This window comes from Manihot esculenta, chromosome 8, assembly GCF_001659605.2.
Source record: "Manihot esculenta cultivar AM560-2 chromosome 8, M.esculenta_v8, whole genome shotgun sequence".
In the NCBI taxonomy this organism is placed as follows: Eukaryota; Viridiplantae; Streptophyta; class Magnoliopsida; order Malpighiales; family Euphorbiaceae; genus Manihot; species Manihot esculenta.
In genome coordinates this window covers 5,214,232-5,225,044 of record NC_035168.2, presented here as the reverse complement: position 1 = coordinate 5,225,044, position 10,813 = coordinate 5,214,232, and the positions used below count along the sequence as shown (strand labels likewise).

General features: G+C 33.4%; 1 protein-coding gene and 1 long non-coding RNA gene across 4 annotated transcripts; both read left to right on the top strand.

Annotated features, from left to right (window-relative positions):
- Positions 1 to 1,198: 1,198 nt before the first annotated feature.
- LOC110621414 lies at positions 1,199 to 2,328 on the top strand. 3 transcript variants are annotated; one of them, XR_002488981.2, is made up of 3 exons: positions 1,322 to 1,622; positions 1,739 to 1,916; positions 2,015 to 2,328. It is a non-coding gene; the product is annotated as an uncharacterized LOC110621414 (long non-coding RNA). The 3 variants fall into 3 exon arrangements; XR_002488982.2 differs by having other exon boundaries at positions 1,351 to 1,622; positions 1,739 to 1,877; XR_006351765.1 differs by having other exon boundaries at positions 1,199 to 1,916.
- Positions 2,329 to 4,628: 2,300 nt separating this feature from the next.
- LOC110620494 (probable glycosyltransferase STELLO1) lies at positions 4,629 to 10,787 on the top strand. The gene is made up of 3 exons (XM_021764257.2): positions 4,629 to 6,961; positions 9,648 to 9,774; positions 10,055 to 10,787. The coding sequence occupies exons 1-3, from the start codon at positions 5,235 to 5,237 to the stop codon at positions 10,520 to 10,522; spliced, it is 2,322 nt and encodes a 773-aa protein (XP_021619949.1). The 5' UTR covers positions 4,629 to 5,234; the 3' UTR covers positions 10,523 to 10,787.
- The last annotated feature ends 26 nt before the right edge of the window (positions 10,788 to 10,813 follow it).

Sequence of the window (10,813 nt, the reverse complement as noted above, 5' to 3'; positions counted from 1 at the left end):
TTTATTTTATTTTATTTTTATTAAAGTTTTTATTTAAAATAGAAATTTTTTTTAATTTGTAAAATTTTTATCCTAAAAATAAATAAAATTATGCATGTCATATTCACAATCATACCAAAGGGAGTAAAAGAATAAGAATCAATGATATTCAAAAATTGAGTAAATATGGAGGAAATTTTTTGCCAGTAATTCTTTCCGATCAATAAAGAATTTCAATAAATCGGTAACAAAAAATTGTTTGTGTTGGGCACTAATTTCATTCTTCCTTCTACATTACAGAATAAACGATCAAATCAGTGGCATCCAACACCTTAGCCGCCTTGGATCCACAACTGGATATCCGCGTAGAATCCTGAATCGCCACGTGACTGACACTTCCACCGTCATGGTGGTCGTGGTGGTGGTGGTGGTGGTCGTCGGAGTTAGAGGGAGGGTGGTAGTACATGCGAGCTGTATGTGGGCAGTGAGAGTAAAATCTTCCGGCGATTCTCACTCCGGCGTCCAACAATTCCACATACTTGCTCATCTTTGTCTCCACAGAAATCTAAATCTTCCTCCTCTTCTTCTTTGTTGCTTTGACTTTAGAGAGAGAGAGAGAGAGAGAGAGAGAGGGGGAGAGAGAGGTGTGAGGGATGGTGGAGAGAGGATTGGTATTTATAGGGATATTTCCTGTCATTTTGGCTTCTTGCCTTTCCTCTCCCTTTCCTGTTTGGTCGCCCAACTCTGTTTCCATGTTTTATCTTGTTTTTGCATTTTCCCCCTCCATTTTTTCATATTTGTTTGTCAGCCCTTAGAAGTTTGTCTTTATTTTGGATCTACCATTAATTGATTGCTAAAAAGTTTAATTTGTCCCTAACTACACCGTAAGGAAAAAAATTAATTTAATTTTTTATCTAAAAATACTTCTAAATTATTATTAAAATATTAAATACATTTAAATATGTAATTATTTAATTATCATTATTTTTTATTACTCATGCTTTTTTGAGATGTTAAATAATTATATTTTATAAATTTAAAATTTTTATAAAATTTAGAAGTTAAATAATTATTATTTTTGTAAATATTAAATATTAATAATAATAAAATCACATTTGAACTGACTTATTTATGAAAGTCAAAGCCAAATGATGCAGTTGGTCTAAAATTATAATATTGGGGTAAATTTTGAAATATATAAAAGTAGAAGGATGCAAATGCAAAAGAGTCAAAAGACTGGTCCACAAATCTGACTGACTGACGGTGTTTATATTCGGTCTATCGTTCCTTTATTTTTTTTTTATTTCTTCTGTGGCGTTAGAGGGGCCACTTTAGACCGCGTCTGGCTTTGGCTTTACGCGTTGATTTTCAGCCGGTGATATTAACGGCGTTCTTTAGAGTTGACCATGTTCTTTTCTTTTTAGTACTCCAAAATCAATCTATTTATAAGAAGCCATTCGGTACATTAATTTGTACAGAATAAATTGAAAATGTAAATTTAAATATTTGCAAAATTTAACTTAATCAACGAGGAGAAACTATTTTGAAGAGATTTTATAGAGAAAAAGAGTAAGCGAAAGAGAAAGAGAGGGAGTCGCACTCATGTGAACTGCGACTGTCGAGCTCTTTGATCCATGAGTAGAGTGAGCTTGACGTTATTTTCTTCTATAATTTTATTTTTTGTAGTTTTATATTGTGTTCCATTTGTTTCTATTTGATTTCGCTGAGTTTTGATGATGGTGTTTGATTGTCGATCCAGAAAAGGGGACCGTTGATATACTCGACGGTAGAACTCGAGTAATTTCGTTGGCTGTCCATGAATATACGATATTGAGAGCGCTATGGGCCGATATTTTTCTAGTCGCCGTCGACGGCGGCCATTGAAGCTTATGATGATGGTTAGTGCTGATTTGTGCAGTCGAAATCTCCTAAATTTGGTGATCAATTATTTTTGTTGTGTTTGTTTCTTTTTTTGTTTTTTTGCTTTTTTCTGCATATAAGTCAATCGCTTTGCTATCCTTTTTCGATTGTTCAGATTTGAACGGTGCCTATTTGGTAGTTGATACGGTCGCGGGTGCTGAACAGTTGCTCTTCGCTCCACTTCAGATCTGATCGGCTTTCAGTGAGCAGTGAACGGTTGGTTGTGGGCCGCAATTTTTTTTAGCTTTGGACTTCTCTTTTAGACCTTTTTTTTTTATTTTTAATATCTTTGATAATTTTTTTTACTATTATCCAATGGGCTTTTTAATGCAAATTTATTTACATGATAAAAAAGAAAAAACTAAGGCAAATGATGGATGTAAATCAAATCATTTTTATTCAATTATATTTGCTTGATTGGCTTTTTAATAAATTTTTTTTTTGTTTTTCCATTTAAAAAAAATAATTTTTTTTTGTTTTTATATATATATTTTTTGTTTTACTATCCAATTAAATCTTGATTAGGATATGATTTTCATATACTATCAGTCTGGTTAACTAATCAATTTAATCATTTTTTTATTTATTTTAAATAAAATCAAATGAAAATTATTTAATTTTTTAAAAATTAAATTAAACTGAAAACATATAAAATTAAATTAAATTCTTTAAATTAATTTAGTTCAATGAATTATTTTGATTGAACCGAATATGATATTTAAATTTATGTTAAATTTGATTAAATTTACTTAACGTCATTATTATGGAAAGTTTTAGGGAGAAAAAAAGTAAAGAAGAAAAGGAAAAATAAAAATGATGAAACAATTCTCTCCTTATCTATAAATTAGGAAGAAAAATAAGAAATAAAAGTTAAAAAGTTAAAATATTCATTATATAATTTTTATTTAGAGTTAAAATAATTATATGGGTAAATATGTAATTTTATCAAATTTCCACTCACTTTCTTCCTAAATAAAAAAGAAAATAAATAACAGAAATTTCAAATTCAATATCCAAATTTCATTTTCTTAGACAAAAATTGCCTATAAATTAACTCACAGATATATTTTATGATAAAATGGTAAAATTATATTTACAATATTAAAAATAAATTTAGATGTGAATAATACCAACATTTCAATATATATTTTTTGAAAAATAATTTAAAGAAGAAGAACGAGTTTAATTTTTATTTATATAAAATTAAATTAAAAAATAATTAGTCAGTTTTATTGTTTATAAATTTGAAAGGTCAATATTATATTTAAAAAAATTATACATTTTTTATTTGAAATGATTCATTTCATATAAAAAAAAATTTTAATTTTTATAAAATTATAGATATCCTGCCCAGCAATTAGCTGTCAAGCTCAAGTTGCTTAGTCTTGGGCATGAAAAAACATACCTAATTTCTTTGTTTTCAGCAAAACTTAAATTAAATTGAATTAAATAAATTAAAAATTAAAATTTTAATATTTATAAAAATTAAATTAAATTAATTTTAATAAAAAATTAAATCCAACTGATTTAATTCAATTCGATTTATCAATTTAAATTTTTAATAAATTTTTTAATTTTTACTCTTTATTTTTAATATTTTAAAAGTTCATTAAAATATTTTAAATTTGATATCTTTATGGTATTGAAAATAATATATTATTATCATTAATCGATTCGATTCAATTTTTTTAATTTTTATAATTAAAATTAAATCGAATTGAAATAATCAAAATTTTTAAAATTAAAAAACAAACTGAACCGGATTGAAATGAATAAAAACTGAATTGAATTTTCAAATCAATTCGATTCGGTTAATTTTTTCAATTTAAACCGAATACTGCACACCTAATCTACTTAAGTTTATTTCAATTAATTTTATTTACACCCTAAATATAATGACTAATTTATCTCTCAATTGAATCTAATTAGCTAAAGCTATACGCATGCAACCATGCTCAAAGATTCAATTTAATACTATTATTATTTCATCTTTGCTAAATATACAAAAATAAATACTATTTTATTTTAAAAGTTTCAAAGACTTGTCTATTGCCCTTGAAAAAAGATAAAAGGTAAAATTTGATTTATTATTTAAATAATATAAATTAAAAAATAATTTATAAAAATAAGGGAGTGTTGAAATTATTTATAAAACCAATGTTTGATTTAGAAAACCCCAGAAAACAATACCTCCATCGTCCAAAGCCAAAAACCCAGAAGAAGCATATAAGACACAAATTGACTGCACCATACTTGAAAAGTATATCCAAGGCAGATTTAAAGAAATCCCATGAAAACTATAGGACTTGCAAGCCAAAATACAAAACAAAGTATTTACATCTTAGCTCAAAGTTTAGGATAGAAAACCTCACATTGCATTAAGGAGGAGCTGTCTCCTGCCAAGATAGAATAGGGATGATCACTAAACGGCAGATATAAGAGAAGTAGAGCCTCCAGAAATAGAGGAAAAATGTAAAGAATGAATGTAAAAATTTTTCACTAAGAGTAGAACTGTTCATAAGCTGGTTTTACAAAAGCATTAGGTATAGCTGCGTTGCATTTGGATCGGATTTAATGAATTAAATTAATATTTTTTAAATAAAAAATAAATTAATTGAATTAAATTATTGTGAAATTTTTAATTTCAAAACTGAGAGTTTATGTTATTTTCTTTTTCAAATGAATTACATTGCAGGAGATGAATATTTCCATTGGATTTCAATAATAAGCAGACAGAATCCAAATCGGTGCCGTGCAGTGCGTATCCACATGACAGATGAGCAAAGCTCCAGCCAACCTGCTAATTGCCAAATTAGTTAACCAATTACCCATTTCAGCCATTATATGATGCCAGAAATCCATAGCCAATAAAACTATTACGGTGACAGTGACAGTGACTGACGTTTCTCCACTCCACCAAACAAACAGCAGCTGCGTTCAATTACATCATATTCAAGCCTAAGCAACCCCGCACCGAATCATTCCTGTCGGCAACAACCATCGTCTTGCCCCTTGAGCCGCCACTCAGCGGCTAGCAAATGGATTTCTAGAGAGATAAGAAAAGAAAAGAAAAAGATTCAAGCTTTGGAGAGAGAGAGAGAGAGAGAGAGAGACCGACAAAACATAAAAGAAATGTTTTTTATTTTCACATAAAATAAGAAGACTTGGTCTTTAGGAGCAGTCTCAAGCTTTAGAGGAGATTCAGAAACTCTAGTTTTCAGTCTTTCCTGGCACTTAGCTCACAATTTGCTCTGTGGCTGAGAGACAGGTAGAGTGTGTCTGTGTCTGTGTTTCAGTGTCAAGTAATTTTCAGAAATCCTTTTGGGGGGTCACCAATGTTGGTTCAGGAACGTACAGCAGCTCCTAAATCTTCAAGCCCCCTCCCTACCACCCTCCATACAAACCACAACAACAACCACCACCACCACCACCAGAATTACCGTTTCTCTCCTTCCAAATCCCTTGATTTCTCCACCTGGTTCTCTGAAAACCTCTACAAGATCATCATTTGTTTTTTCCTCATCGCCACCGTAGCAGCCGTCTTCTTCCTCCGGAATACTGGTGACACTGCTGCCTTTCTCTATCTTCAGTCCAAGTCTCAACCCATTGAGAAAACCCTCCCATTTCCCCATATTAACTGGAATCACATCGCACCCATTGCTGATAAGACTTCAATCTATGCCAATTTTCGCACCGAGAGATGGATCATTGTTTCGGTCTCTGATTATCCCTCTGATTCGCTTAAGAAACTCGTTAAAATTAAGGGTTGGCAGTTGCTTGCTATTGGGAATTCGAAGACCCCTAGAGATTGGGGGTTAAAGGGTGCGATATACTTGTCATTGGAGCAGCAAGCGAGTTTGGGATTTAGGGTTGTGGATTTTGTGCCATATGATTCTTATGTGAGGAAAAGCGTTGGGTATTTATTTGCTATCCAACATGGGGCCAAGAAAATCTTCGACGCAGATGATCGTGGTGAGGTGATTGGACAAGATTTAGGGAAGCATTTTGATGTGGAATTAATTGGGGAGGGAGCTAGGCAAGAGATCATATTGCAGTACAGTCATGAGAATGAGAACAGGACTGTGTTGAATCCTTATATTCATTTTGGGCAGAGATCGGTTTGGCCAAGAGGGTTGCCACTGGAGAATGTGGGTGAAATTGAGCATGAAGAGTTCTACACTGAGATTTTTGGTGGGAAACAATTTATTCAGCAAGGGATTTCAAATGGATTGCCAGATGTTGATTCTGTCTTCTACTTTACTAGGAAATCTGGTTTGGAAGGTTTTGATATTAGGTTCGATGAGCATGCCCCTAAAGTGGCATTGCCTCAGGGGATAATGGTACCAGTGAATTCGTTTAATACAATATTTCATTCATCTGCTTTTTGGGGTTTGATGCTTCCGGTTTCAGTAAGCACAATGGCCTCTGATGTGTTAAGGGGCTATTGGGCACAAAGGCTTTTGTGGGAGATTGGTGGGTATGTTGTGGTTTATCCACCTACTGTTCATAGATATGATAGGATTAAGGGATACCCATTTTCGGAAGAGAAGGATCTTCATGTAAATGTAGGGAGGCTGATTAAGTTCTTGGTAGCATGGAGGTCGAGTAAGCATAGGTTGTTCGAAAAGATTTTGGAGTTGAGTTATGCAATGGCAGAGGAAGGCTTTTGGAATGAGCAGGATGTGAAGTTTACTGCTGCTTGGCTTCATGACTTGATTGCTGTTGGATATCAGCAGCCCAGATTAATGTCATTGGAATTGGATAGGCCACGGGCAAGTATTGGCCATGGGGATCGAAGGGAGTTTATTCCTCGTAAGCTGCCATCTGTGCATCTTGCAGTAGAGGAAACAGGGACAGTGAGTTATGAGATTGGAAACTTGATTCGATGGAGGAAGAATTTTGGAAATATTGTGCTTATCATGTTTTGTACTGGGCCTGTGGAACGGACTGCTTTGGAATGGAGATTGCTTTACGGGAGGATATTCAAAACAGTGGTTATTTTGTCGTGGCGGAAGAACGAGGATCTTGCTGTTGAAGAGGGCAATTTGGAACTGTTATACAAGTAAGTTTTGATATAATAGTGATATACATTTTGCTTATTTTACATTATAATTCTACATTTTCTGCCAAAGAGCATAATGAGGACCTTCTATTTGTTTATCTTCTGTTGAATTAGATTATCACTGGATTGTATTTCAAATTTAGATAAAATTTGAATCTAGGTTTAGATATTTGGTTACTCACTCTTGATAAAGCATATCAATGAATTCTAATTATGACTCCCACTTTTCCTTCAATGATGAAGGGTTCAAAGTAAAAGAAAACTTGTTTGTTGGATGGATGATGGGTTACCAGAGATAAAATCTTCTTGTTGCTGGTTTTCGTAATTAGATGTATTAGTTTTAGGTGTCTTTGCAAACCATGAAATTTGTCTTTGTTCATGGGAGCCAGTCAGGAGTACGCAATTGGTTTGTTGGTTTTGAACTAGACCAAACTGAAAAAACTGAAAATTAAACTGAACAAATTAAGGAAATCAACTGAACCTAGCTAAACCAAAATAAATCAGTTCTGTAATCCCACCATAAACACTGAAATAGGTTATGCTCCTCTCAAATTCTCAATCCTCCATCCATGGAAGAAGGGTAATCCATAACCATCATCGTGCACAAAATTTACAGATTACAAAATTCTCATTGCAAAACACAGATTTCTCATTTTGAACATTCAGAATTCTTTTTTTTTTTTAAAAAAAAAAAGAAAAAAGAAATCAACATAGAAATTGAAATCAAGATTCAAGGATGAAGTCGAAAATCATAAATAAAATCAAAGTGAAAGTCACAGAGCTAAGATCAACAAAGAAATCATGTGGGTACAGTGTCATGTGGAGGTGAGGGAGAAGGGAACCATTGAGGTTGGGTCTGAGAGTGGAGATTTGAGGAAGAAGAAAATGGTCATTTGGGTGAGTTGGTACATTCTGTGTGCAGGTGAGTGGAGGCAGTGAGAGTTGACTGTGGCTTGAGGGAGAGGGAGAGTATGTGCACGAGCACGGATGTCGGCTGGATCTAGGTTGAGCTGTGATGGTAAGTGTGAAGAGGTTGAGACAAAGGGAATGCAGGTGCTGTGAAGGTAGAGGGAGGAGAGGATATAGAGGAATAGAGGGGAGGTGCAAATTTCAGTCTTTTTTTTGAGTTTGGATCGAATAATGCCCAACTCTAGAGCCACATGTTCATTATATTGATATTTAATTTTGTCATGTTGAAGTCCTGTGCATTTGGATATTAAAGCATGGAAATTTTTAGTTTCTTACATGTTTATATGCATGCATGATTTGTGTCCTAACAAACCTCTGAATGTTAATCATAGTTTAAGGGTTTAGAACTTTATCAACAATTTTAGAACATGAATTATTGTGTTTTCTTGAAATAACTCTAAAATCTAAACCTGTTTTGTCTTAGTGTGCAATGATAAGGTGTGCTGCAGTTAATGATTTCACAGCATAGATATAGCCTCCCTGCAATCCAAAGGAAAAGGCTGTGTGAATCTAACCCTTCTAGAGCTTGCAATGCAGCGAACCTCATGCACAAGTCCCCTCTTTCTCCTCTCTCTCCTCCCCCCACCCCCCAAAAAAAATCTTTAGCATTTGATTTCTATTTGCTTTAGAGTGCATTTGCTATTTGCATTACCTGGTGTCTCACAATATGAACTTCATTGCCTCACACATGCCTGCACTTTTAGAGTGGTCGAAACTTTTGATTACAATAAATTCTGCCAATTATAACATCTGAACATCTAAAAAGAGTTTAGTCCGAACTATATGGAATCCTTTCCTTTTGTTCTATTTAAATTCTATTATACAAGTCATCAGAGCTAATGTAAATATGCCTCAAATTCTTGAAATTCATTTAGTGCAGATGACAAATGCTATTTGATTTTGTAATGAGAATGCTGACTGTGATTGCCTGTTTATTACAGTAACTGGCCAAGTGATTTTTTCAAATTTTTGGTTTTGAGCTTTCATTTTACCATAGTGTGTCCAAATTTAAAATACTGGAAACCTTTTGTCCATTCTCAGTTACTCCATCCATATTGTTGGATACAGATTTCCTAATGAGAGCTTTTGAATTTTACATGTATCTAGTTCTAAAAGGGGATTGGATGCTGGAAGAGTTATATGTTTTTCCCAGTTCTTTCTCCTTGGATTACAATTCCCGACTTTGAGTCCATATCCCTAGTTAAATCTAGCCACTGTGGATACAAAAATCACGGGTGGCATCTTACTGCAGCTGACTAGGTACTTGCTGAGTAGGAGGTGGTCAACTAGCTCCAGTGGACTTAGGAAGAGGAGGGGCGAGGTTGTCCCTTGTTTTAGAAGGCTCAATTCTCATAATTTAATTTCTCCACTGTTCTACTGGTGGTATTATGAGTTCAAACTCTAGCTATAATTGCATATGTTATCCAGACTATAGTTATCTTTCCCTATCTGTATGCACTTTTACCTTTTCTCACCTCCCTCTCTCAAGACTATAATTTAGGCAAATTTGGTGTAGGTGCTTGTCAAATTGAAGGTTGTTGCTAACTTGCCATTAATTATTCTTAACTTCTCTTAGAAGCTACACTTGGCAGTTATGTTGTCAATTGGTTTCTAGGAATGCATTTATTGTTAATAATCATGACGTAGACATAAAATGAAGTTTTAACCACTTTACTTTTTTTTTTCTTTTTTTTCTTTTTTTTAATGTCTGCTACAGGCATCTGCCCAAGATATTTCATCGGTTTACTAGTGCAGAAGGCTTTTTATTCCTTAAGGATGATACTATCCTCAATTATTGGAATTTGCTTCAAGCAGACAAGACTAAGCTATGGATTACTGATAAGGTAACTTTTCCACCCGTTGATTATCTTATAATGTTCATTTTAATGTAAACATATTTAATCTTTTTTGCTTCTGAAAATGAAACCGAAGATTGGAAATTCATTGCTAATTGAATCTAATCTTGTTGCTACAGCATTTCATTATGCTAGCATCCGAATGTTATTAATAGTGCAAAGACAGAGACAATACTCTAGTTTTATGAACAGCATGTAGATTCATTTATTCTTAGTAACACCTCGTGCTTGTCATGAATAATAATTCTAACACATTTCTCTGGTGTAGGTTTCAAAATCCTGGAGTACTGTGTCAACCAATGGAAACTCAGATTGGTATGGGAAACAAGCAGAAATGGTAAAAAAAGTTGTTGGTTCAATGCCTGTTCACTTCCAAGTAAATTACAAGGAAGCTATGAAGAATGATCAGAGCGTGACGATATGCAGTTCTGATATATTCTACATTCCTCACCAGTACGTAGCCGACTTTGTAGATCTTGTCAGCCTTGTGGATGATCTGGAAATCCATCACAAAATTGCTATACCTATGTTCTTTGTCTCAATGGATTCCCCTCAGAATTTTGACTCTGTGCTTAGTAAAATGGTATATAAACCGAAGCCACCATCTACCAATTCAACCATTTATTCAGCTCAAACACCTGCTGTTCACCCGTGGAATGTGTCAAGTGAACAAGATTTCATAAAGCTGGTAAGAATAATGGCAGAAGGTGACCCTCTTCTGATGGAGTTAGTTTGAAGGTAAAAACATCTTTTTGATACTTACAAGAACCATGGTAGGACAAAGAAGCTTTACCATTTTGTAACTGTGATACGAATTTCTGTTTTATTTCTTGAGGGTGAGGGCTTTATTATTATTATTTTTTTCAATCCCTACTGTAATTGTAAATTTTTTTCGAATTTCTTTGTAGAGTATCTTGTATGATTCGTTTACTGATATGGGTATTCACTTTAATGATAAAATGATATGATCCGAGGCAATATCACTGTTTTTTGCCATCAAATTTGCTATTTTCTTCTTTTGGCAGTA

Coding starts and splice junctions, on each gene's coding strand:
- LOC110620494 (XM_021764257.2), top strand. CDS start 5,235: ATGTTGGTTCAGGAACGTACAGCAGCTCCTAAATCTTCAAGCCCCCTC. Junction 6,962..9,647: donor AATTTGGAACTGTTATACAA/GTAAGTTTTGAT, acceptor TGTCTGCTACAG/GCATCTGCCCAAGATATTTC. Junction 9,775..10,054: donor AGCTATGGATTACTGATAAG/GTAACTTTTCCA, acceptor TCTCTGGTGTAG/GTTTCAAAATCCTGGAGTAC.